This window comes from Buteo buteo, chromosome 4 (genome assembly GCF_964188355.1).
Source record: "Buteo buteo chromosome 4, bButBut1.hap1.1, whole genome shotgun sequence".
NCBI classification, from domain to species: Eukaryota; Metazoa; Chordata; class Aves; order Accipitriformes; family Accipitridae; genus Buteo; species Buteo buteo.
Genome location: NC_134174.1, coordinates 63024679 through 63052650, shown reverse-complemented (window position 1 = coordinate 63052650; position 27972 = coordinate 63024679). Strand labels below are relative to the sequence as shown.

The 27972-nt window shown below is 41.6% G+C and overlaps 1 protein-coding gene across 3 annotated transcripts in view; it reads left to right on the top strand.

Annotated features, from left to right (window-relative positions):
• The window catches only part of CACUL1 (CDK2 associated cullin domain 1), a 51380-nt gene extending 40484 nt beyond the window's left edge, over window positions 1-10896 (top strand). For all 3 annotated transcript variants that reach the window (XM_075026485.1, XM_075026484.1, XM_075026483.1), the window contains 4 exons: window positions 1374-1463; window positions 5729-5867; window positions 9216-9259; window positions 10441-10896. In XM_075026485.1, coding sequence (XP_074882586.1) covers window positions 1374-1463; window positions 5729-5867; window positions 9216-9259; window positions 10441-10481 — 314 coding nt within the window. In that variant the 3' untranslated portion in view covers window positions 10482-10896. The remainder of the gene's footprint in view (window positions 1-1373; window positions 1464-5728; window positions 5868-9215; window positions 9260-10440) is intronic.
• Window positions 10897-27972: the final 17076 nt, after the last annotated feature.

Here is a 27972-nt window from a genome sequence, read left to right as displayed (position 1 = left end):
TTTACAAATCTGTTGGTGAAGTTTATGCTGAAGTAGCTACAGTCTAATTAAATATATATATTTATATGTATATACACACACATTGTATGGATTGTGCATTACTGTCTGCATATCTTCCTTACAAAGCATTATCCCCTTTTTTTAATTTTATGATTTGCAACTTTCCTGGCTGCCAAAAGGCTGTTTGAAAAATCTTTAGGAAAGAGGCTGTAAATATGTCATTACAAAACAAATCACAGGTTCTCACCCCCTCAAGGCTTCAGCTGAAAGGAACAAGCACTTTTAAGATGGTTCTTTGTAAAATAAATTCATCCATAACAGTTAAATATAACCACTTTGATTACTTGGAGGTTAGAAAAAATACTTTCTTTTTTTAATCTCCCTATTACATGAGCCCCTTAAACAGTTTCACAAAAAGAAGAACATGCTGCAGAAGATTTTTCTTTTTATGGTAAGTACTATAGTGGCAGATGCTGAAGACAGAACTGAAGAAGCTTTGAAGTTTAAAAACCAGAGTCTCTACAATGTAAGCGCAAGAGATATGCCCTTTAGGTAGAATTGTAAGAGTCATTTCTCCTCTACATAGTGGGTACAGAAAGGTGTGTATACTGCTCAAGTCCTTTGTAGAGGCATAAAAACTGAAAGGCAGCAGTTAGTTTTAAACCTTACTGATTTATTTTTTTGATTGTTTGTTTATGTAATTCAGATGGATGTACAAACCTCAAATAAATACAAGGCAGGCTAAAGGTCTGGTCTACAAGCAGTAGATCTGCTATTGCCAAGTTTTCCTACAAGAGGAAAATGCAGTTATTGCAATGTTTACTACAGAAGAGACCAAAAGTGAAATAGAAATGTTCACTTGTGTTTAAAAGATCAAACAACTTTTCTTATTTGATTTTTACTTTTTTTTTTTAACACTACTTCATTCATAGACTTTCAATGCAGCCTTAGTTTAATGGACAAGATGCTAAACACTGTAAAGCGAGGATCTGTGGATCTCGAGGTGTTTAGCACACTCGGTATGAGAGTGCTTCTAAAAATAAGTTGTTTACTTCAGTTCTGCATCTGAATACTTAGAGCTGTCGCTTGCTTGGTTTTTCCTCAGAACTCCTGCTGCCTGTCTGAAAACAGATGAAAAATAAGTTATTTTATATTTTCATCATACATAATTTGAACAGAATACTTCTATTGAAAGGTGACGGTTTATTACTCTTGAGAATTAAGTTGCAATCAGATAACTGACTGTTTCCTTTGTGAGGGCATCAGATAATAAAAAAAGCACAACTACTGTATTTCTTCGATACAAAAATGTATGTTTAAGAGCCTATGTTTCTTGGTTAGAAAAATGGCTAATTCTCTTAATTTTATTTCAGCTTTACTTTTGGAAGCTCAGTCAACGCCGTTTCAAATAACTCCTTCAACCATGGCAAATATAGTGAAAGGCCTGTATACACTACGACCAGGTAAAAAAAGAATGTTTCTAGGAGTCTCTCATACTGTGGTTATGATATGTTTTCCTAAATATGTATGCGGTTGCTACAAATGTGCATTGTGTTCTGTCCATCATAATGCTTAGTGTCTACTACGCAAAGGCCCTGGTTCTTCTTGTTGCCCATTTCTGTGACCTGGGTACCATGTGAACACCAAATTAATTTTAAAAAAAACAACCCAACCCTCTGCTCTGGGGACAGAGGGAACACCTATTTCTTTTGCTTTGTAAAAATAAAGAAGGCTGTTTAAGAAGTCAGTCATGGCAGAAGTTTAGAAGTATTGAAATAGTGAAAGTTATATTGTGAGTTGCACTTCAGCCAGATCTTTGACATGAGATGACTGTTTTGTCTATGAAGCCATTACTTGGTTGGTATTATTTCATGGAAGAGCTTAATTTAACTCGTGAGTACATCATGACATCTTGTGCAACAGCAATTATATTGATAGGAAAATGGTGTTGCAGATTTTAATCAATTTTGTACCAAAATCTTTGGTTCTGTAAGTTTTGGAGAACAGAGCAGAGCTCTAGCCTGTGTTTGAAAAGACTTTAGAAACAGGGAGTATTCAAAATATCCATAAAAAAATGGTAACTGCTTCCTTTCCTTTTGCAATACTGATACTTTCTTCTTACCTTGGTGTGTCTGAGAGGATTGTGTCTGAGCTTCAATCTGTTTTTGCTTTGCAATCCACGTTTACAGAAATAGAAATGAGGATGGGAGAACTTTACAAAAAAAGCCCTTTTCAGTATGGTTTTGTTGTACTGCACTTGTTAAGTCCATCATCTACAGTACTAATTCCCCAGTTGTCCATTTCAGATGATCCCTGTCTTGCTGTCTGCTACATAACACAACAGATACTGGTTTGGGTTGGTATCATGGGCCCAATCAGATTTTTGAATAGTTGTCTTATGTCTGTAAGATCTTTATAAAAAATGTTCCTACAATTCGTGATGCCTGCTTTTCACAGCCGGGTATGAAGACCCAGGTGATTGACTTTAAGCTAGTGCTTAAACAGATACATATTTGTTCTAATTACCCGCTCCTCAAACTTCTCAGCCTCTGAGAAAATGAGGAATTTTAATGACATTCCAGCCAGAAGAGCACAGGATAGACTTATTGATGTAAAAGGCTGTTCTCTGGTGGTTCTGGTTTTTGAGGATGAATTCTGAAACAATCAGGGCAAGAGTTCCTCTGAGGTAGTGCTGCTCACTTATTCTGTGGGACATGCTCCATTGGATGTATCATGGGGACTGGGGAGCAGATAACTGGGAAGTAAATCATAAAATGTGGCCAGTGGGAGGTGCTGGGGGATTAAAGCAGCACTGGGAAGCATCTGTTTTGGCAGTGCAGAGAGCAAATGGAGAAGCGATGCTTATGTGGCTGGTGGCCATGGGCTTTCTCTTCTCTTTCTCTTCTTTTACTTTCTCTTCAAGTTGCAAGTACTTGACAGCTGTTAGACTTCAAATGTTGCCAGAAAAGACTGTCTTCTAATTCTAGCTCCAGCATGCGGTGGCCGCAGTAGAAAAGGCTGAAGCCTGGGCAGGTGCTTGGGCTGCTAGTTGGCCTACTTGGATTTAATCTGAAATACTCTTTTCACCTCACCTATAGTGATCTGGTAGTGGCATGAAATACCATACCACAGTATTTCATGTTGTGAATTCCAAGACAGTTTATTAGCTTAGCTAAATTATTCAGTAGCAGTAGGGTTTTTTGTAGGTGACATGTTCTGCGTGGTACTTTTTTACTGTATTTCATAAGATGAAAAGTGCCATTTCATGTCTGTAGACTGTTGTTTGTTTTGTTGGTTTGGTTTGGGGGGGGTGGTTTTGGGGTTTTTTTTTTTGTTTTTTTTTTTTTTTTTTTATCGAGCACTGCAATGGTCTGTGGGATCTGTGGAACTACAGGCCTGTCAGCCTGACCTTGGTGCCAGGGAAGGTTATGGAGCAGATCATCCTGAGTGCCATCACACAGCACGTACAGGACAACCAGGGGATCAGGCCCAGCCAGCGTGGGTTTATGAAAGGCAGGTCCTGCTTGACCAACCTGATCTCCTTCTGTGACAAGGTGACCCGCTTAGTGGATGAGCGAAAGGCTGTGGATGTTGTCTACCTGGACTTCAGTGAAGCCTTTGACACCATTTCCCACAGCATTCTCCTGGAGAAACTGGCTGCTCGTGGCTTGGATGGGTGTACGCTTTGCTGGGTAAAAAGCTGGCTGGATGGCTGGGGCCAAAGAATTGTGGTGAATGGAGTGAAATCCAGCTGGTGTCTGGTCACAGGTGGTGTTCCCCAGGGCTCAGTATTGGGGCCAGTATCTGTGTCAGTGATCTGGACGAGGGGATCGAGTGCACCCGCAGTAAGTTTTCAGGTGACACCAAGTTGGGTGGGAGGGTTGATCTGCTGGAGGGTAGGAAGGGTCTGCAGAGGGATCTGGACAGGCTGGATCGATGGGCCGAGGCCAGTTGTATGAGGTTCAACAAGGCCAAGGGCCGGGTCCTGCACCTGGGTCACAGCAACCCCATGCGACGCTACAGGCTTGGGGAGGAGTGGCTGGAAAGCTGCCCGGCGGAAAAGGACCTGGGGGTGTTGGTCAACAGCCGGCTGAGTATGCCAGCCGTGTGCCCAGGTAGCCAAGAAGGCCAGCGGCATCCTGGCCCGTGTCAGCAATAGTGTGGCCAGCAGGAGCAGGGAGGTGATTGTTCCCCTGTACTGGGCACTGGTGAGGCCGCCCCTCGAGTCCTGTGTTCAGTTTTGGGCCCCTCACTGCAGGAAAGACATGGAGGGGCTGGAGCGTGTCCAGAGGAGGGCAACGAGGTGGTGAAGGGCCTGGAGCACAAGTGTTATGAGGAGCAGCTGAGGGAACTGGGGCTGCTTAGTCTGGAGAAAAGGAGGCTGAGGGGAGACCTGATAACTCTCTACAACTACCTGAAGGGAGGTTGTGGTGAGGTGGGTGCTGGTCTCTTCTATCAAGTAACTAGTGATGGGACGAGAGGAAATGGCCTCAAGTTGCACCAGGGGAGGTTTAGATTGGATATTGGGAAAAATTTCTTCACCAAAAGGGTTATCAAGCCTTGGAACAGGCTGCCCAGGGAAGTGGTAGAGTCACCATCCCTGGAGGTATGTAAAAGATACGTAGATGTGGCTTTTAGGGATGTGGTTTAGTGGCGGACTTGGCAGTGTTAGGTTAATGGTTGGACTCGATGATCTTAAGGGTCTTTTCCAACCTTAAATGTTTCTATGTTGCGGGAGGTTAGTGCATTGTTTTCTGTTTAAACCTGCACATATAGTAATGTTTATTTAGTGAGTTTGCTGATTAAAGACTGTTGAAGCTTGGCATGGACCAAGTAACCAAATGTGGGAATTGGATAAAAACTCGTAATGTGCCTTAGTGAATATGTTTAAAAGCATCCCTTTCTCCAAGTAAAGATGAGGTTTAAGGTAACTGCTAGAACCTCTGGAAAGTCTGGCTTCAGAAATACTTGAGGAGTATTTATTTTTCTTAGAACTTCTTACACAGTTGCTATAAACCCCATTTTCATCTTTTGCTCAGTCTTCTGTGTTTCTTATCATCAGCCTTGAAGCAACTTTAACATAATCTGTCTTGCTTCTGTAAGGCAGTGTTCAGTGTAGTGAAATTAAATCACATTTCTATCCTGAAGCTGAACTAGTACAGGTTAAAATTATATAATGAACATTAAAAAGTGTTCATCTAAGCTCTGGAAGATCAGTGAGAGAATTGCATTAATTCATTTGAAATGGGGGATGGAGAAGCAGGGTTGTATGGTGATACTACTGTGCTTTCTAGAAGTAAGACTCAGGGAAGAGAGGTGTAAATTTTGTGAATACACTTCCTGGAGTAAAGTGTTACAAATGAGCTGATTATCAAGGTGAGTTTGCCGATCGTCATTACCTGTCCTTGAGAATGCCCAGAGACTCAGCAGGCCCTACAAGATGCAGCAAGAACTGAATTTCAATTTGATGATGACGTTGATGAGCAAAAAAACCAGTAATTCCATTACCTACATGTAAACATCTCATTTTAACAGTTTGATTATGTGTTCTACTTTAAGGCTTGGTTTCTGTGGTTTTGGGGGGATGCTTTGGGGTTTTTTGTTTTTGTTTTTTTTAATTCAAGATCCTAAAATGTATTTAAATAGAGCAAAGTTACAATTATCAAAGAGTAAAATTTTCAAAATATCTTTTCCATGTGTTTTGTTGTTGCTTTCCCTCTTCTTACAGAATGGGTACAGATGGCACCAGCTTTATTTTCTAAATTCATCCCAAATATTCTACCCCCTGCTGTGGAATCTGAGCTTCAGGAATATGCTGCTCAAGACCAGAAGCTTCAAAGAGAGCTTATGCAGAATGGATTTACTAGGTAATAATTATTAATCTTCAGTGGTAATTGTGCTGGACGGTGCTGAAATGTTAAAATGGACACACCTAAAAATATTGAAGAAATAATTTAAGAGTTAATAAAGAACCTTCGCAACTCCGTATCTGAAATATGGCCTTATTTTCCATACATTTTGAGCACTACCAACCCTGCAGATGGTACCAGAAAGTAGATGATCAGAAGTCTTGAGATATTTTCATGAAACAGATTGCTTACAACTCATGCCTCCCTGTGTTTTGATTGCGCTTCTAATGTGTGATCATGCTCCTGTTCAGCCTTTACTTTGGCCGTTTATTTTCTATAAGCTGACTTTTTTTTCATGATGCTTCTGAAAATGTCAGTTGATGACTTCTTATTCCACTTTCAGAGCTATTTATACTGTCAAGGTGTTTATTTTAAATAGGTATTTCTCTTCTGGCTATTGAATTGGGGGGAAAAAAAGAACAAACAGTAAAAGAGACAGTGGAAAATTTTTGTAACCTATATTGTTCACTCTGGGCTGTGCCTGTTGCTCTGTGCTCTTCTATTTAACTGTCTAGACAGAAGCGCAGCGCTTTCACCACAGCAGTGTGCCACTTTTGCAGTAGTTTGACAAACCAAGATCAAGCTGGGGAAGCTATCGTGCTCTGTTCCTAAGAGGTTCGTGAAGGGAATACATCTTCATCTTTCCTGTTACCTGTGCAGTGCTGAGAATCTGGTCCTGTAGTTTGAAGACCCACTAGACGTGGTTATGTTTAGTGTTAGATGTACTCCTGGATTTCATACTCTTGTGTAGTTTTCCTTGAAGGTAATCTCTCTCTTCAAAGCTTGGTAAATTATTGAGCTTCAAAACTCTACTACTGACCCAAATGCAAATGGCATTGTAGACTCATTCCTTGTAAGGCTTTCTGTTGAGGAAAAGAATTTTTTGATAGACATGCATGAGTTAAGACACTAAAAACAAAGCCATAAGAGCTTGGGCTGAGAAAAGCAGTGCATTTGGCCCAAGAAATAGAAGATTAGACTTTGAAACTGAGTGAGCATATAATGCTGCCAGAAGATTGTAACACACAGAACAAAACAAAACCAAGAACATTTTGGTTTTGTCTAACTTTCAATCTTACTAATTCTGTAGGTGACTTATAGTTATGCTTACAACTGCATTTCACCAGTTTTACACTCCATAGAGAATTAAGAGTGAAGTTTCAAGTAGTAACAGTCCATATCCACAAAAACAGTTGGTTTCAAAAACATTTTTCCCTAGGTACCTGAAAATAAGACAGGCTTGTCAGCTTGACCATGAAGTTCTTTGGCTGGTACTGTGAGAAGGATACTGTATAAAAGGCTAGGAAGGGTAGTAGGAAGGATGCTGACCATTGCAAAGGCAACATGCCTCTGTCGTGCTCTCCTGTTACAGACTTGGTGGGATCCTTCAGAATATATTTTAGCAACTCCTGTTTTATGCAGAAAAGTAATTCTCTAGCACTGGAACTAATGCAAATCCATAGGAAACTGTTTCTATCCTGTGTGATAGGTGGGGACAAAGAAGAGATTAGGGCTTGAGGATAGTCATACAAGGAAGAACTAAGTAAAGGTTTCTCTGTCACATGTTGTATGCAGAGTCTAATTCCTAAGAGTTCCTCTTTCTTTTGGCTTTCTGCAGCATGTGGTGATCTGGCTATTGGACATGTGAAGAGTTTTAGTGTGCCTTATAGGTTTAGAAAATTGGCCCACCCTAGCCATGCTTTTGTGCAACTGCTGTTTCTATGTAGCTTGCTTTCAATTTATTAAATAAAAATGCAAAGTAAAACTTTGCAGTGGAATAACTGATTGATGGCATTTAGTCTCTGATGAATGTGTTTTGCACAGTATATTTTTTATGGTTGTACTGCGAGGGAGTCAGTGCAGTGTGGTAAACATAGAGGTTATATAAAGTGTTAGAGTCGAGTCTGTCATCATTAAAAGGACACAAGGAGAACAAAACTGAGGTACAGGTAATATATTTGCTGCATGCCATTTTGCAGTGGTATTTGAAATGCGTTTTGCCTTGAAATGTATTTCAAGATGTAAAGTGCTTCTTCCTGTGTTATGAACATAGATTATATTTATTTATAATTTTTCAGAATTGTTATGAGGTTATATTCCTACACATATAGATGTATATATTTATATGTATGAAAGGATTGTTTTTCTCTTTTAGCAAGTAGTGTGCCAAGTCTGTTCTCTTCTGGGTTAGTATGAAATGTCATCTGTTTTCTAATTGCGCCAAAAAATGGTGATGTCTTTGCTGCTGCATTGCCTACAACAATACCCATGAGGAACACAGCACAGTGAGGTGTCTTCAGCAGCATTAATGTCATGTCAGGCTCTGGTTTAAATAGTCAGCTTATCAACACTGTTAAATACTATTGCTGCAGCAAGTGGGAATACAAGCCAGTTCATTGCTGGTATTTCTCTTGTGAAGGACCTTAATTAAGGCATACACAGCAAATCCATCACCTTAAGAGTGGTTTCAGGGAAGAACACTTAATGTTATTCAAAAAAAGCCTAATTCTACCAACTTCCAGCAGATAAATATGAAATTACAACTACTGTGATGAAAATATATTGAAATCTTTCTTCCTTATATAACACTATCAATAGCATATCTGTCATCACAAGAAACTGGTGAAGAAGCAGGATTTTCCAGCTTTAAGAGTTTGTGTGCACAAGAAAAAAAGGAAAAAAAAAAAAGTTTTCCAAATAGACGGGAATTTGACTTTGGGTTTTCAGGAGCAGTGATGTCAACCGGTGTTTACACAACTTTAGTTATTTATTTAAATCTTCTGCTTGAAGAGGGAATGCTGGCAGCTCAGACTTGCTTAGGGTCTGATTGTTGGGTTTTCAGGAGCATCTTACCTTTTTAAACTGATAGATGCAGAACTTTTCAAATAGTTCTATAAAGTTTAGTTGAGTTTGAATTAAGGAAAACAAATTTATGCATGACTTAAGACCACACTGCATATGAGCAATTTTCCTCATCTTAATTTTATAAAAATCAAACCTACTATCTTTAACAAAAGGATGAGTTAATTAAATCTATAAAATACAGCTTAGACTTCTGTTTTAGTAAATTGAGAATCCTGCGTTCATGTGTTATTGCTACTATGTTTGCATTTTGTTTCTAAAGTCTGTAAAAGTTGATGATTGTGTGGAGGTACTTCACTGTTTTCCCTTTTTTAAAATCATAGAATGGTTTGGGTTGGTACGGACCTTTAAAGGTCATCTAGTCCAACTCCCTTGCAATGAGCAGGGACATCTTCAATTAGTTCAGGTCATCATGAAAATACCTTTCTTCCCCTTCTTTCCTAGAGGTGACCAGTCACGCAAGAGAGCTGGAGAAGAGTTAACTTACAGTAAGTATGCATCTAACCCTGCCCTCCAGTGTGCTACAGTCCCTGATGGGTTGGGCATACAGGTAGTGGTGGGCTTCTGGGTTCCTGGGGGGTGGTAAGGTGTCAGAGGCTACATCTCCACACACAGCTAGCTGTCTGCCAATGTAAACTTTACCATTCTAAGTAATAATAGGCACTTCTTGGATCTAGAGCCTGGCTAACTGTGCTGGAGTCCCACAGCCACCTGTAAGGTAGTAAGATATCCTAGCTACTGAGGCCAAGAAATTTCCACTTCATTTAAGTGGAAGCTGAGGTCTTGAGGAAAAAGGACGTAGTTGTCCCAAGTCTCTGCCTGGTCAGCATACACAACAGACAATGAAATGATGAGCCAGTCCACCTCTGATATAAATCACCTGCTGGTAATGCATGTTTCTGTGCAGTGACAGAATGGAGAGTTTGGAGGGGTTTTTAACTTGGAACCCTCAATTAGTGTCTAATACAACCTGGGATCCACCTGCGTTGAGACACTAAAGGCAGTATTTGGCCACAAATATTCAAGTCATGCAGCAGGGAATTTCTCTTCCATTTGTAGGTAAAGTCTCTTGCTGCATGTTTAACTGTAAGGTTCTTCACTTTGTTACTCCCTTAATTCCCCCCACCCCCCGTATAGATTAGGGAGTGGGGGGAAGAGACACAGGGAGGAATCGTATTTCCATTCTCAGTTGGTTGCTCTACTCCAGACAGCCCTAATTTGGGTGCAGTCAGTCAAAGGTCTCATCTTCTCTGCTGACTATATATCTAGCCAGGAGAGAATCTAGTCCCATACATTCTATGTTAGGATTGAAGTACAAAGTCCTGATTGTCATTAAATAGGCTTGGGGATTGGGGAATAGTATCTGTTCTGGTACTGTTGTTAACTTCAGTTCATTTTATTGCATTCTTTCCACCAAGTTCCCTCCTGTGCTTTCAGCTGAGTATGTTCGCTCAATTTCCTACCATAAAATGTCATACAGTTTTATGATGAACTCTTATTACAACCTGAAATGAATGAATGGATGTTTACGTGGTATATCAGCTTCTGTTTACACTGTTAACGTTTTGCAGGCAATGCTGGGTTTTGGGCTGTTGGGGGAAGGGGGGCAAAGGACATAAGGTGGAAGTTTAATATGAGAGAATTTCTTGAACTTTTTATGTAATTTCAGATGGCTCATCAGCTTGTGCAAGCTCCAGGGGGTACAGATAGTGAATATACTGGATCAGCTTCTATTCCTAGCCAGAACAGACACTGGAGGAGCGCAGGTGGTATCCGGAGCCTCCTTTGGCAACTGCTGATACTCGAGCTCTGACACGAACTATGCCTCAAAGAAGAATTTTGGACTTTCTTCTTTATATAATAAAATGTCAGTTGCTGCTACAATTGGGATGACTTTGAAAGACATGATTCCTTGGTCTAGCCTCTCAACAAGTTCATGTTCTGCGATTTTTGTGAGGAATGCACCTTGAAAAACAATCCTTTCAAAGTGGAAATGGGCAGCCGAAATCAGCAGCTTCCAAAAGCGTTAGAATGGAAGAATCTTTTTTGCACTCTTTTCTTAAATATTAAGGACATTCTTAAAACTAGTTAACACGTCAGTGTATTAGTTTTTAAACTTCAAGGTATTTTCTGGAGCTTTTCCTTAAATAATAAGAATAAATTTTCATTATTTTGCAGTATTTGTTCATTAGTTTAAAAGTTGTCACCTTTTAAGAGTTGGTCCCATATAAATGTATCTTCTGTCAGGGAGTTTTAAATTCCAGATTTTTCTTTTATCTCTTTTTTTGTTACTTGGTATTTTGAAATCTGTTTTCCTATGTGTTTGTACTCTGTGCCTTCAGCTTGTGCACTTTGCAACTTTATAGACCATATTTTGTTACTGCAAAATGTGTTCTTGAGGAAAAACTTGATGTGAACAAACATGCTGCAAAGTTGCACTTTCTCTTTGCATTAATGGGAGGTGAATTTAAGGAGAAAGGAAGAAAAGTTGAACCTATCACCATCACTAATGGTAACTTGAAGTTTGTCCACTTTTTTTTTTTCATACGTATTAGTGTTTAATGCTGGGACCAACTCTTGTAGAACCCCTCTCATTGACTTTTCATTGGCTTCCATAATTGCAATAGATTGAGATGTGAATTCCAGACTGAATGAAATACTAAGATGTGTATTATGCTGTGCTATGTAGAAACATTGTGGGCAAAAATCTCCAGTCTCGTAGGTCTGCAAAGTGCATCTCCATCAGCACAAACCAGATTTGCACCTGATTAATCGGTGAACAATGGTACCTGTCCAAGATCACTTTGTGGCTCCTTGTGCCATTTCTCCTGCTTCGGGGATATGATGGGGGGTGTGATAGTGGATGTGGTCAGAATCGGGGAGTTGAGGAGCGGTGTAATGCATGTGTGTGTACCCATCAGCCTCCTGCTTCCAGTCTTGTGTAAACTCAGCTGGAGATCCAGCTGAGCCCAGTTCCAGGAGATCTGGATCTATGGTCTAAACCCTAATGATTGTGACATGGGTTTGTAGTATGGCTAATGCAATTCTTTCATGAGGGGAGAAACATACTTGAAAAAGCAGTGTGACTACAGGTTGTGGGGTTGGTTTTTTTTGTTACTATGGATTTATTTTTTATCACCTTTAGTTATGAAGAGAAATGAGTTGGTAATATAAAATCTTTCTGAAGTGAAACAAAAGTTTGTTCAGTTTTGTCTTGCACAACCCTTATGCCTGTTTAAAAAACCCACACAAAAACCTGACACAACCCCCTTTATGCTTGCATGAATACATTACAAAATGCAGGAAAAAGATAAAAAATAGATGCGGCAGGGACAAAGTTTCTTTTTGTTTTGTAGCCAGGCTTCATGTAAATGAATTTAATTCTATCAGTTTCACATCAGCCACTTTGGCAATGCTGTTAGTTTGGAGGGGGTTGGGGGTGGAGGGGGGGGAGAATGAGAAGGACGCTGCTGTGATTGACAGATTCACCTTTATATTTCTTTGCATATTTGCAAAACCTATTTAATTTTGAGGAAGTTTTTATTTTAAAAGTAAAAATGAATGCTTTAGTGTTTTGTTTTCTATGCAGAACAATGCCAGCAGTCTAATCTCTTCCCCATTAGTGGAAAACCAAACCACTCTGAGTAGGGATTTTTCAAGTGTTGATAATGTTTGCTTCAACTTTGCTACCAGCTACTTAAGTTGAAGCACAATTAGATAAAAACAGGGGTTTTGAAAGTTTTGCTGAAGTATGCAGTGGAGAAGTTAATGAAGGCTAATAGGGAACAAAAATGATTTGCCAGCTTCCAGATTTTTATCAGTTTTGGCTTTAAACAAAAATAAAACCTCTGATAGTGTCCTTAGCTTTAAAAATCACTGTTTGCTGAAGTGACAATATTCTTGAGTTAAGAATAGATGCATTAACCTAATTTGGTTAAAGTTTGTTTACAACTTCATTACCATTCTAGTTCACATAACACAGTAATCAAGCTCTGTCATCTTTGTCAAGCGATCACAATTTTTTTTCTGTTCTTAAAGTGGTTTTACTGGTTCAAGTTTGTAAATAACACGTCGTGCTTTTGCTTCAAGTTTGAGGCAAGGATTCAACATTCATTTTACATTGCATTAAGTTTGGGACACAAACTTCTAGAACAGTGATTCCATCGAAAGGTAAAACATTCCTGTCAGCGTGTTTCACTTCTTATGCACTGAGTAGTGCTTGGATGCTTCTCAGTCCTGTGTAGCATTTTCACTTGGCCACCATACCTGAGAAATCTGTCTGTTAAGCACTGTATTATGTTGTAAATTTGGCATTAAAATTCCTGTATGTTTTGGCATTATTAACATAATGCTGAAATATTGTTTATCTGTTTGAAGACGTTATCATTGTGACTGAGCATGAAACAGAATACAGCATACTATACTAGATTATTTTGTTTCTCTGTAAACTTGCATTTTACTTACAGTAAAACTAACTCAGCCAACTTGAGCATCGGTACTGTAAAGCCACAATTATGAACAGCATGATCCTAATTGCAGTATTTAATTTAACCAAATAACTTGTGGTAAATCCGTTGCATCTGTAGCTTACTCTGTTAAGATTAAGAGTAAAGTCAGTTATACAATGGGTGTCCTCTTTATGTTGCACTGGTTCTATAGCCAAACTTGCTACATTAAAATATTTTTAGATTAATTTCATTTCTTGATTTGGAAAGTTGAAATATTTAAATTCATCCTGCTGACTACTATAATGGTAGACAATTGTCTGTATATGGTCAAGATAGTCTTTGATACAAATGATGAAGGTGGGGGTCTAAATAGATAAGTAGTCAACTCTTCTACAGCTGGATCTCCTTTCTGCAGTTGTTGAGGAAGTGTTTGTGGATGAATATTTTGAAGCAAAAGGTTTTGACTCTTGTCATTTGACAGAGATATGATCAGCTAGATTAACCGCTTTTCGTTTTTCCCTGACATGATTGCTTACTTCCTACAGGTTAAAAAAAAGAAACTACGAAGGCCATGTTCTGAGCAACCGAAAAATGTTTTTCATGTACACTATGACAACCCTAGTGAAAGGACTATTCTGTAGAACTACGGAATAAAACCCAACTGCTTGAATTTGACTCCTGTCTTCAACCCGGCTCCAGTGGAGAGAAAACAAAGATTTTTGATGCCTTGACATGCACCAGCTCTCCAGAGGGCACTTAGTTCAGCTCACAGGGTGAACCTTTAGGATCAATTGACCACAACCAAAAGGTACTGCTAGGGAGGGATGGTCACTGCTTGGGTTAGTACTTCCCCTTCTGCTCTGCTGCGACTGTGTGGTAACATGGGCATAGTCACTGTGCTGGTGCCACTCTAGTTGAAAATTCCTTTTGTGAGGGTAGTCTTGTGTTAACAACTCATTTAACCTTAAATTCACAGCCAAATACTGTAAATAAGTTTGTTAATGATATTATTTGCTTGCATCAGTGGTGTTTGTTTTGCTGCTCTGAAGAGTTCCTTCACTGCTCTTGGAGCACCTCCTCTAGAAGCCTTTAAATGCACGTTCCAGATCGCTGTACCTTTGTGGAGGTGTTTGCGTGGAGTAATACTGAGCTGCAAACTGTGCTCCAAACATTGTCACTGGGCAGGAAAAGTACAGGTGGTCAGGCTTTGCGTGTCCCCGTTTCTCTGACCTGGGGCTCTGCCGTACCAGATACATGTGTCTCGCTGGTACGAGGTGCAGCCTTCTCTGTGCTGCTCCTTTGGCCGAGCGTAAGCAGGGGAGAGTGGAGCCCTCCAGTGCAGTTGCTTTGCTGGCTGACGCACGCAAGTCATGTCAGTGCTGTAGCACGTGCTCGTGTCCAGTCGTGCGCACGCTCAGCACAGAGTCTGATCTCGGTAACTGCTGCAGCTTTTGTGAAAGGAAATGGAGGTCTCGGTCCTATTCGATCTTTTATTTCTAGGTAAGATAGAGGAGAATTTGCACACAGTCTGATCTTTCTTTCTGGAGCTCTATTGGGAAGCATTCTCTGGCTGGTAGAGGAGGGAGGTCTTGCCTCCAAGGGAAAGGACTATGGGTCATTTTGTCTCTTGGTCTCCAAGGCAAGGTGGTGCAAGACGGTCAGTCGTATTGAGTGTACTACGCTTATAGCACTGCAAGACTTAAATTCTGGATTTAATCTAGGATAAGCAATGATCTCTTTGGTAGGCTTACAAACTTCAGGTATTGGTAGTCACAGAAGGTGTGAACCAGGGGTGGACTTACTCTGGCAGGTGTCATTCTAGTAATTACAGGTCAGAGGAAGTAATTTTGTCCCAGAGAACGTTACTTATTATAGCATACATTGGTGTGATACTGGCCTAACAAGATATTTTTAATACCCATAGCGCCTGTTAACAGAAAAAGGTTGGAGAATCTAAATTTCATCTTCATCAGCACTGAACTACACTGGCTTTGCATTGGGAGCAGAATCATGTGGGAGGGGAAGTCTTACCTTCTGTTAGGAGGCACAGATCATCAGCATTACTGCATTAGCAAAACAAGACAAACTTGCTAATTCGGCCTCAGTTGAAAGCTCCTTCACAAAGTGCTTTGTACTTTGCTAGAGGGAGTGGAAGGATTAAAGCCATATATCTTGACCTAACTTGAATGACTGGTTTAAGGGGATTCCAAAATTTCATAGGCAGTGAGTACTCAGAAATCCCTTCGAGCTGTCTCTGTCCCTGGGATGGTCCAGATACACTTGGTTAATGTTCTTCTTTCTGAGCTTCTGCTAACTGATCTAATTAGCACAGAACAGGAAAGTTGACTCCCCTAATGATGTCAACAGAATGAATTTAGTAATATCATTTATTGCCTCTAGTATTGTTTTTCAACTAATCATTCCTTAAGAAAAACTGTTAGTTTCTGAGGTGATCTGGGTCATCACCAGTTTCTGTTAGAGGGCAGCAGGTAATTTATTTGTTAGCACCATTTGCCATCTATCAGCAAATCGAATGATTTTGTACAGAGAACAGTTCATAAATGAGTATCTCAGGATGGTCGGTAGATGTTACCTTGTGGATGAGGTGCATGTCAGCATGCTGCTGTCCTACAGAAGCATATAGCAACCAGCGAAGTGAATTGCCCTGTGAGCATACACCCAAAAAGCCTCTACACAGCCCATTACCGTGGGATAGCTGATGGACTGCAAATTCACATCGTATCTTCATAGTAACCTGTTCCCATGGCAGGAATGGCTGAGCAGTGACATACGACTCACATTTGAAATGGGTCAAGGCATGAAATCATAACATTACCTAGTTGTTAAGGTGCCTAACTTAAATTCCCTGTATGGGCAATGTGAAGCAAGATTTCTCCAGCAGGTACCACACAGCACTAAATGGATGCACTTCAAGTTTTCTGTTTTTGGGTCTCTGTTATTAGCCATGGCCTGCTGGTACTTGAACCCATCTCATCAAAGGAGCTGGAAGCAGAACTTGCCAGACAGGACCTGTGCTACCTGTGCAAGAGCAGAAAGAAAACAGGCCTGTTCAGTTCCTTTTCTTAATGACTTTTTTATTAAATTTTTACTGAGCAGGCAACTTGTTGCTTAGATAGCCTGAGTTGCTCAAGGTATGCAGTTTTGATGGTTTAGTCTGTTGGAATGAATCTTAGGGAGAATTTCTTCCAAGCTATAGGACCATTTCCCTTAAAATACAGAGAGGCATCATACCTGGTGATTGGAATCTAAATAATCTCATTATCCTATTTGTTCCCTCAGTCACAACTTGTGAAAGCATGTTCAAGTGTTCATGTGCTTTCCAGTTACGGTTCCAACCTTCCACTTCAGAGAATGTCACAGTTACTGAGTACATATACGCAGGAGAGAGAGACCTATGGAGTAAGACAAAATTGTCCATGCATACTTCTGTTTCATGTTTCCCTCCAGGGCTGTGTCATGAATTGAAAAACTACACACACAATCCTTCACCTCATTCATGTTTTGGCATAATAACATTTTATTCTTTCTTTTCTAATAATTCGCAGTGTTGAATTTGCCTTTTCTTAATAACTGCTAACACTTCTTAGAGCTATGTGTTATAATCTCAAGATGTCATTTGGGGGTAATAGTAGCTCCTCCTTGTGAAAGTAAAATTAGGATCCTGTTTTCCCAATGCATCATTTTGTTGGTCAATGTAAACATACGTAATCTGGATCTCTCATCCCATTGCTTAGTGAAATGAAGTCCTATAGCTCTTTGTAGTCAATCCTCTTTACTTCCCTGGATGACGGCACGTGAACTTTGCGTTTCACTGTTCACCTCCTTTTCAGCTTTTTATGAACACAGCAATTAGCATGACCCCAGTGCTGTGGTATTCTGCGGGTGACCTCTCTCTGTTGTGAGCACTGTCAGTTCCTGCTCTGTAGCTTTCGAATAACCATTTATTCATGTGGAAAAGCTTCTCCGTTATCTCATGGTAGCTTTGTAAAGAGCTTTCAATGAGAGAGCTCACCAACACCCTGTGGAAATCTGTATCAAAGGATCTCACTTGCCACGTGCTTGTTGAATGATCTGCCCTATTGTAACTCAGCTACATTTGTTGTCGTATGAAGCCATGTATCCATGCTATAAACTACTGAAACAAGCCCTCATCACTCATGTTTTATAGCTCACCGTTTTAGCACACAGCTGCGTTTTAAACTTACAGTGAATGGACTCAAGTGTCCAAACTCTGACCTCACAGATGACAGGAGTTGAAATGGGAATTTGTGATGTCATGCTCTGATCCTGCTGATGAATTGAGAATTATCAAGGTGATTTGCTGATGAATTGAGAATTATCAAGATGATTTCCTTGAGTAAAAGGAAACAAGAAAGACTTTTAGTGTGATAATATTTAATTTATTTTATTTAGCAAAGAGTTTCTGCAACTCTGTCTTTGCTGCAAGTTCTCTGAACTCAGACTAACTAGTCATCAGCCATTTCATGATTTGCTGATACAGGACAAGAAAGCAAGCAAGCTTCTAACTTGCCAGGTCCTCTTGTCTGCTTGCCAACACAGCTACTCGTCTTCTAAGAATCTACTTTCATATGAAGATCCAAATGGAGCAAAGAAGACCAAGCAGAGCAGTCTGGCAGCAATTCAGCCACTCTGGCTGAGGTTTAACATTTGTAGTTGTTGCTGCAGAATGGTCTCTTTCATCTATAGGGTGCTTTAATGCCTTGTTGAAACTGCCCATCGTCACACTTGCTTCTTTGATTGTTATATTAAAATAGACCACAGTCAGTGATCTGCAAATTTCAAGAATCACCTTTGAGGCATATTTGCCAAAACCACTGTGCCCCTCCTGAAGCCTGTCATCTCTGGGCTCTTTTGTAAGAAATTAAAATTGTGGCTTTCTGTTTCCGAAACCTGCGTGCGATTGGCACGGCTGCTCCCAGGGTCTCTGCTCAGCTGTGTGCAGGCTGGGTGTGCAGTGGTACCCGAGGCCCTTGTGCGTGTGCCGTATGCGTTGCAGTAAAGTTTTTAATTAAAGGTGTAATGACAGTGTGTATATGGCCCGTGGCTAACCTTTGGGGCTGGTAGGTAGTTTGCCTAATAAACAGGAAAACAAAAGATTGTCCTCTGCTCTGTGTTTACACAAGTGAGCAGATAAGACAGCTCTCCCTTGGACTTTGGGCAAGAATGGAGTAGAAAGCCGAATCACACTGGGCAAACTACAAAACCAGTCTGCTGCCAGAGCAGCACTGACTGTGCTCTTGGCTAAGAGAGGGCACTTTTCCACATGCTCCGAAGTTTAGAGCTACGTGCTGGAAAAAGGGTGCTGAGGAGAGCAGGATTCCTCAGCGTTTGTGTAGGTGCTGATGGTGGGAGAACTGCTAGCCACCATGCCTAGGCTGGAGGTGCGTGTTGGGCTGGGGAGGATGTTATTGCTTGTACCACCAAATGGTGCTTGTGTTTCTGTTCAGCAGTTTCCAGGGTAGAACAAATCTCCACTCTTAAATTGATAAAGCTACTCTGCAGCTAGTCTTTGATTGTATTTAAAGTATTTCAAGAGCTTTCTTGATTTTTAAAAGCATCCTGAAAAATAATATATGTGAAGTTAGTTCCCAGTGGAGCTAATTTAACTTTCTGTTGGTCTGTGTCCTCAGAGTGACTTAGTTCAAACTTACTTTAGTCTCATGAATTCCTCTTGTGTTGAATACAAACAAATGCTTTGGCCATTATTACATTATTCTCTTTATTTCTTCTGTAGGCTACATATGCACAACAAAAACCTCAGCATATCTGGCTGCTTTTAATTGAGCCATTGTGGCTTACTTTATTTCAGTCAAATTAGGGCTAATAAACTGAATTTAAAGCAAAAGAGTGATATTTGTACAGAAGAAATGATTCTTCTCTTGGCTAGATAAATTTCAGAAAACAACTGACTCAGCCCTAAATACTAATCCCTGAGAATTTTCAGAATCATGAAGAGCTAATAATAAAGCTTCTGGGTCGTGTTGAACATGGCAACTCAGGAACAGAAAGGAGAGAGCACTTCACCACTTGGAAGTGCTTGTCTTTGATCACGTACTAAGATTGTGCAAAACGTGTGTGCCTCTACAGGCACAATTTCAGCATCTTTTAGCTTCTCCAATGTATTGCCTGAATTGTGTCTGAAATTCAGTTTTCCATGTGGTTGTCAAATATTGTCTCTATTTTGGCTATCCGGTGTCTTCTGACTTGGAGAGGCTGAACACCTTCAGACCCCTGTCTTCCCTCCTAGCCCTAGGGCGGCGTGGTCTTTGGGCAACTCTGTGCATCTCTAAAAGCAGATGCTGTGAGGAGAAAGGATGGGACAGGACAAGACTACTCAGTTAAGGAAGGATGACAATGCAGGTAAGTGGTCTCTTTGTCCCTTTCTAAGGACAAATAGCGTGACCTGAATTCCCCTGGATATTTAGTAATCTTGCCTGTTTTAACTACTCTGCAATCTGTGCTTCTGGCTGTCCTAATGCACTCTGAAGAGGCTTTATACTGTGTTAAAGCTGTCTGTACCCTTTTCATTCTGAGCTGCTGTCCTTCAGTGCTGGTCAGGAGTAGGCTTTTTATCATAATGTTCTCCTGCAGCTGGATGAGGCTGCAGTTGTCAAAGCAGCTTTAATCTCTCTCTCCTGCGTGGATGATGTACTGGCAATCATTTAGCAATGTTGCATTTTAATTCTCCTTCATGGTTGTATTGCAGAAAAGATGAAAATATTGGCAGCTTGATGTTTCAAAACAGATTGAAAACTTAGGTACTTCCAGTGTCAACATAATCATTTTCTCGGGATTGGGGGAATTAATTTAAATATATTTAAATTTTCTACCAACAATTCTAGTCTGTTATTCTCTAGGTGCTGCTGTGCTGTCAGTCAGGTTCTCCTGATTTGTGGGTTCCTACAAGTATGGTTTTATTCTGTGGTCTCTTTTTTATAGTCTGGTTCAATATGTATGAAGTTGATGTCATTTGCAGGTGTGTTCTCTCTGGTTTTATTCTCAAGCCGTCCAAACCTGTCACTTCTTCTACCTTTCACTCTGAGTCAGAGCTGTCAGAAAGGCTTATTCGTACTTGGCGGAAAATTCCTGGAAGTTGGAGACGTGAAAACCACCCAACTTTCTGCGATCTGCCTGATTACTGAAAGATACTAAGCTCTTGCTTCAGTATGTCAGAGTTTTGTTTCACTGCAGAGTAACATTTTTCTTGTCTGTATTTTAATAAGAAAATATACTTTAAGTTTCTTTAAGTCATAGAGCTGCAAACAAAACTCGCCCCACAAAATGAAGTGGCAGTTGTAAGGAAAACAGTGAAACAAAAGGTGATGCACAAAATGGATGGTGAAGGATGCTGTTCTGCCCCCACTGAACTCGGCAGGAGTTTCCCTGCAAAATACAAAATACTGTTGTTTTAACTCGAGGTGTTTGTGCAGCAAAGTGCTCAGACATGAGGCTGCATCCACTCTTGCACAAGGAAGGAAACGGCATTCAGCTGTTCCTTAAATTATGCACAAACCAAATAGGGATGTTGTGTTAAACTGTGGCTTAAGTGAAGTATCCAAACGTACAGAAACTGGTGAACAATAAATTAGGCAACATGTTAGAGTCTACTGGGGTCTTTGACCTTGGAGACTTCATGGCAGATCATTTCCTTTGCCGTTTCTTGGTAAAGGACATGATGTGGGCTCAGTTTGCTTGCGGTGTTTTCCGAGCATTGGTGGTGGAGGGGTGGAAAGGCTCGCCCAAACCAATGGCTCTGCTCACAGCTCTTGAGTACCAAAAAGGCTAAAGAAAATACATCGTGTGGCAATACAAATGGTCAGCCTGTGGTATCTGCCAAACAGCGTGTTTGATTGCTAGGTGTTCTTTGGGCTATTCCCTCTCCCCCTGACAGCAAATACGGTGCTGCTGAGGAGCAAATGGGGTAAATGCCTAATTGCTTTGGGCAGAAGAGGCAAACTTTGTCAAATCTTGTCAGGCCTCTAAGTGCGCGGATAGATAAATTTCTCCATCAGGTAACAGAGCTGCCTGCCCTCTGGGTAAATACAGAGAAACCTGTGGATTTGAGTAGCAACATAATATTGCACAAAATGTTGTTGAAGGTTATCTGATCTAACATAGGCATATACAGTCCGACCTGAACTCGTGTAACGATTGCTGGGGAGAGCAAGTCCTCCTGGCGCGCTCGTTAACAGTAAGAGCGTGCTGCTTTCTAACCTACCCGAGCTGTTGCCTAGTCTTAAAACAAAAATCCCAGTCGTGTTCCACATGGGAGTCTTCGCTGCTGTCTTTCTAGAAAGCAGAAGCAGCGCGCAGACCTCCTGCGCTTGCTGAGCCTGAGTTGTGCTCTGTGTGCCTTCAGAGAGGAAGGATGGAGGAAAGCCAGAAATGTCAGTCGCGTTTCTGATGGTGTTTTTATAGCAGGCAGACAGAAAGGAGACTGCGGTCACCTAACCTGACCCTGCTTGTCTTTCCTCTTGTCAAGTTTCTGTTCTGTGTGAGTGTGTGCTTATAGAGCCTGGAGAAAGAGAACAACACTGTTTGGAAGAGCTTTATAGGGCGAGTTTAATGGCAACTTTGCAAGTTTTAGTAAGACTTCTTGCTATTGCCCTTAACCTGGCCATGTCATTTCTGTCTGCAGAAATGGAGTTAGTGGCTCGGGACAGCTGGTCTTCGTGTCTGGGAAGCTGCAGGTTTGGTACCTCTGGCTCTGCTTGTCTGAACCACCTCAAGAGGCTCCTCGCAAGCCTCCAGATGCAGTGGCTGCCTCCGTGCTGCGGTCTTGGAGTAGCCTTTGTAGACTACAGGGGTTCTTGTTATTGAGATTTTTTCTGTAATTCTCAGCATTTCAGGTAATTTTCTTCATAACACATCCCCGAACCTGGGAGGTGATAGTATCTCCTGGGGAGAAACAGGCACACTTGACTTTGTGCGTTCGTGAAGGACTTCTGCTGGGGAGTGGGGATCTTAACCTGCATCTCCTGAGTGTAAAGCTTGTGCCTTGAAGCACCTTTCTTCTCTGTAGGCTTCTCCTTCCTGCCGCTGAAGTACTCTGGCTGGTGTTTCAAGATTATGTTCTTGAACTTGATCATCATCAGTCCCTTCCCTGCCCCCATCTCTTCAAGTGCAGTCATAGATATCTAGAACGGATGAAGTTATGAGTTAGATTGGTATAACACCCAGGCCCTCAAAAGGGTGTTGAACTCCCTCTGCAAATCACAGCTTCGGTTTCGGTCCTGCAGGAAGGGATCCTCCGATCTCTGCCCGGGTCTTTGGGCTACTGTAGTTTGATGGGCAATTAAACCAACAGAAATTTCTTGTAGTCCCAGTGACTACCTCAAGATCAAAAGCTGGTTGTTCCCTTCTATATCAGGAAATGTATACCTTTGTGGGAAAACCCCCAGTGGCTTTTGATAAATAACTTTATTGCTTTAGCATAAAGAGACTTTTTGTTCCAGTTGCAAGATCTTTTCCTTTGCTTAAAATCGGATCTTGCTTGGTGTAATGCACTGAACTCCACAAAGTACAATTATTCACTAACATAAAAATTAATGTTAATGTTAGTGTAATGCAATTTATGAACAATTTAAAAAAGCATTCAGCACTTATATTTACGATGGAATTATAAGTTTAAGAAAAAATAAGAATCTAGCTCTGCTTTTCCTCATACAGATTACTAGTCTGACAGTCCCTTGCACAACAATTCCACAAATCCTTCCGGAATAAGGCAAGTAGGAAAGTCCTGGTTCTGCCATGATTGCTTACATGCCGTGAAGCCAACAGGACTGCTCAGAGTGTAGGGGGAGCACGTGGATGAGGTATTGTGGGCTCAGGTCCTGCTCGCTTCCCAGCTGCTGTGCACCGATATTTGCATGTACTATGTTTCCCGGGTGAAAGTCTGGACTGTTTCTGAGAGCTGAACCCACAAAGGCTGTAAATCCTAGTGTTGCTCTTTGCTGCCCCCAGTTTTATTTGCAGCTTGGCTTTTCTGGGCCATCCTTGTTATCGTGATAGGAATTTATGCTTTATAGTCTCTCGACTTGCTCTGTCTCTGCTGCCCCTTCTCCATCTCTTTGGCCATTGAGGGAGCCTGGGCATGTGAGAGCTCCCCATGCCCCAAACTGTTGAATCTGCACAGACTATGGAGATCAGAATACAATTTTTGGAGAGAAATTACAGCATGGTATGGGGGGTGAGAGGGAGGATGCCAGTGATTTTGGAAACTTGTATTTCACTTCTTGCTGCAACTCAGCCATACCCAGTTGCTTTGGTATCCACTTCAACTGCTAAAAAAAGCATCTGAGTATGGAAATGCTGCTGAAATCAGTGGAGCTCAGTGTCAGATACTTTTTAGCCCTCTTCTTTCTAGTACTCCAGATGCTTTTCCACGTATTGAGGTACTTAACTTTTAAAATGTGACTTTTAGTCACGCTAAGTCTCCATTCCTTACCCATGAAGAGGACATAATGGCTTTTCCTCATCTCAGTTTTGGGTATTTCACAGAGCAGGGTACCTGTCTGTCACCTTACCAGCCCTACTGGCTCTGTTTCCCCATAGATGATGCTGCACAGAGTACAAATGAAGGCTCTTCTTGCTTTATTAAATAATTTACAAGCTTGAGGTAAATTTGTTGGATTTTGATGTCCTCTCTGCCTTGCTATCCATCACGTTGGCTGGTTTAGGCTGTGTGTTCCCCTGATGCACAGCAGGGTTTTGATGGAGACTGCACCTTCTAAATACTGCAGTAGATACAGCTGTGGCTGGTGCTGCTTGGTCTCCAGAAATGGTGCTTTTGGCAATGAGGTATCTGTTTCCTTCAAAAGAGCAGTTGCATAGCGCAGCTGGCCGTGTTCGATACAGCACGTTCATTTGCTGGAATTGCCTTTCTCAGATCACATTTCCTCTGCGTTTCTGCCTCACGGAGGGATGTGGAGGTGGTAACTGCTGCCAGGTGAACAGATCCTCTCCTGACTCTGGTGTTCCTCTTGCCGCTCCTGTGCTGCCCAGTTGATTTGCCTGCTGCCCAGAGGTTTCATACCAGTGCAATAAAAACCAGCCACCTCACAGCAGGAGGAGGCATTAAGCCATACAAGCTGCTCCTTCCTTGCTCTGTGCAATGCAGGAAATTAAGAGGATCGGATATAATTTCTACTAGTAAAACTCCACAAAAGTACATGCAATTTGTGGACAGGGGTACCAGAGAGGCTGATGGGCAAATCCTGGTCGGTTGAGGGGCCAGACCAGTGCAGCCTCTTGTTCTGTAGCTAGAGGAAGGCACTGTATACTGGGCTCCTCCTTTCCCACCTAGTATGAGGAAGGTGGCTGGTCCTTGCAGTGCCCTCCAATACCCCGTGAAAGGTTTTTTGTTAGAGATGTCGCATCACTTGATGCTCAAGCCGTGGTGGCTTGGCAGCCTTCCCAGTCCACGTGCCTCATCTGAGCACTCTTGGAGTGTGGGTGGGAGTTTGAGTGCTGGTGTGGGGGGAGAAGCTGAAGGAGACAAAACTACAGCTTTGTGCTCAGCTGTTGTGGCCCTAAAACAAAGGAAAAGGTGGGCTAACCTTTCCATTTCTCTACCCTGAGGAGCTGGGACTTCTGAGATGTGGTCACCAACAGAAGCCGGTCACCAAAGCCTGAACCAGCGCAGTTCTCCCAGACGATGAGCATTTTCCCGAGATTATCCCAGGCAATAAGTGGTTTCCTAAGACAAAGCACAGGTAGACCAAGAACCGAACTTGCCCCATGTCCTGCCTGCCGCAGTCGAGGTTCTCGCTGCCCGGGGGGGCTGTTCTCGTCGCTGGTCCGGCAGCGCAGGCGCAGGGCAGCTTACCACGGGGGCCAGCCGGTGGGAATCCCTTCGTCAGACCTAAGTCATGGGCTTGCTGCAGCACCTGCAGATGAAACAAGCTCTCTGAAGGCCGACTGAGCCTTTCACAAAGACTTTCTCATTGAATCCTCTCGTTGCTGGATTTCTCATTGCCTGTGGTATAAAAGCAATAGCAGGCAGCAAGGCTTCCTCGTGTCACAGCTCTTTGTTCCTCTTTTGTGTTATATCCCTGTGTGAAATTCCTGTATATTCTCTTGTACTGGTCTTGGGCTATCTTTAACGGTCTTGCTGTGTATATTAGCATCTCTAAGTGGTACTTTTTATTCACTGTCAACTCTGTAAGCACACGATTGACGTTCAAAGTGATGATATTGGTGCTTCTTTTATTTTTTCTTTTTTTTTTTTTTGATCCCGAGGTGACCTGGTTCAGGGAACTAAACAAAGAAACAGCCCAGAAAAACCAGGCAAGTGAGTGGTTTTCTGCTGTGTGCCCTCCCTGAACCAGCTGCCTGCAGAATCGGATAGATACCAGCACCTGTGCAGGAGAATGGCTCTTGGGAGCACTAGTGCTAAAGTCAACTTAATAAATAAGACCCCCTTAGCCACTGAAAAATCGTGTTTTCAGGCTCCTGAGGGATTTCTCCATTTTTGGTGGCCATGAGCATTGCTACTTTTCTTAACAGTCACCTAACAGCTGCCAGGTGATATCGGTGACGATCTATGTGGTGTGTTAATTGGTGATTGCTGCTCCAAGGCCTCGGTGCAAATACATCCTCTGCCAGCCTAAAATGATTCACGAGGGTAACAGCACAGTTTGCTTTCTGTGGTACGTCATTGCGTTTTTTGACTGAAAGGAAGTCTATATAAAGATTTGTTTTGCAGGCATCTTTTTACCACAAAAAAAATAATATATGGTTCATCCATTATAACACTATGAACTTGAAGAGTTTAACTTCCCTTTTGTACGAGACTTTTCATATATGTCTGTGCCTTGGTAACCCCTCGCAGGAACTTTAAAACTGTCTAGTTGGATACCCAGAAATCAATCCCAGAAGTGTCCTCTTTGTTAGTGACTTGGTTTTGCTGAAGCCATTTCAATACTTGCTTTTAATGGGTCGATTCTTTTGAATTCATTTTGCTGGCTCTCTGCTCACATTGCTTCCTTCTGAAAAGATGCTGTAAAATGACTTGCTGCAAAATCCTAGCCTCAGTAAACTTAATGTTCTTGATTGAAAGAAGGTGAGCAATAGAGCCTAGAGGCCTTGCCTTCTTGATTTGCATTCAGAAATACTTAATTGATTGGCACCTAGGGGATTGCCTGGCATGAGATGGCATCTCCAATTTTTTTCATGGAATGGTCTGGCTTTTTTTCTAAATTCCTGAAATAATAATAAAAAATAATCTATAAAGCACATTGCAATTCTATTGTTAGTAAATGCACAACTATATCCTGGACCTGTAGCTATGATCGTATACGAACAGGCAGATGAGAATCACCAGACAGACATTTATTTGATCAAAGGCTAGTGGAACACTGCAGTGAAAATCCAGCATGATTTCACCTGCTATTGAGCAGTGCCCAAGTGTATACCTCAAGTGACAGCTTAAATAAACATAACGGGTAACCAAAGGCCATTAAGTTCTTCATGATTCAGAAACGTGTTGGTCTGCTTTAGAGATTTTACAATGAGCAGTCATTAGTAATTTCCATGAACTGTCTTTGGAGCAAACGTTGTTCCAGTCCAGTGTTCCTGATTTTGTAGTGCTGACTACACATTCTTCCTTTCTATTTTTGGCATTTATTTAGTATTAACAAACTTCCTGGTCCCATGCCTCTCACTAAAGATGTCCTTAAAAAGAGTGACACAAATTACTGTTGGTTTCCCATTGGCTATGAATTCACTTTTCATTAGGAACTGCCACAAAAGCAGTGCTTGCTTTAATCAGCTCTAGTCTCGTTGTTTGGAAAGGCTTGCAAGGTTGACTGGCTTTCTCAACTTGATCTGTGCTCACAGTAATGAGGCATCAGGCTAATGAGACCATTGCCATTACAATTACCAGCTTATTAAATCCTAATTAGGGACCCAATTCTGCTAGGTGCTGAGTGCTGGTTGTAAGTAGCTGAATATTTTCATGTGCCCATTTTTGATCTCTAGTATAAAGCGGTACTTGAAGCGTATTGAAGCTCCCTGTTCACATATAAGGTCTGTTTCAGTGCTAATAGGGTAATTGACCCTAATGATGTTGGCTGGTGTGTAATGGCCAGAGCTGCTTTTCCTTCCTCTGAGAAGCTTAGCATCAATGTCATTGTTAAATGGGCTGTGATTCACATGGCAGAAGGCTGCATGGTGCTGAAGGACAATATTTCCTATATAATGTTCTGTGGCAGATTGTTTTCTGCACATTCATGCACTAGTGAAAGGAGTTTGCAACTTTATTGTTCATTGGTGCCAATTAAATGCAAACTCAACGTTAGCCAGACATGCTTCCTCCTGAATAAACAACTCAATTCTGTCCTCCTGAGGCTGGACATTTTTAAATGTGCAGTGTCTCTTTTAGAATTTAATTTCCGAATGACCTTCCCTTCTGTACAAGTTACTGAGCTGAGCAGGTAGTGTTGGTACAGTAACAGGACACTTTCCAGAAGTGCATTAAGGAGCATCTCTCATGTCTGCCACGTGGTTTTGCTCTTGTTACCGTCAGGGGAAGACTGTATGAACTCTTCTTGATTTTCATCTTGTGGAGATGAAGTTTTAGGCTCCCCTTTGCTAGCCTGTGGAGTTCGGCCATTCACGGCAAATGTGTCTTTGCAGGACATGAAGCCTTTCAGCTCAGTTTGCCAGCAGCGCCTGCTCCCAGGTTTGGAGAGGCGATGCTGCCTGGACGG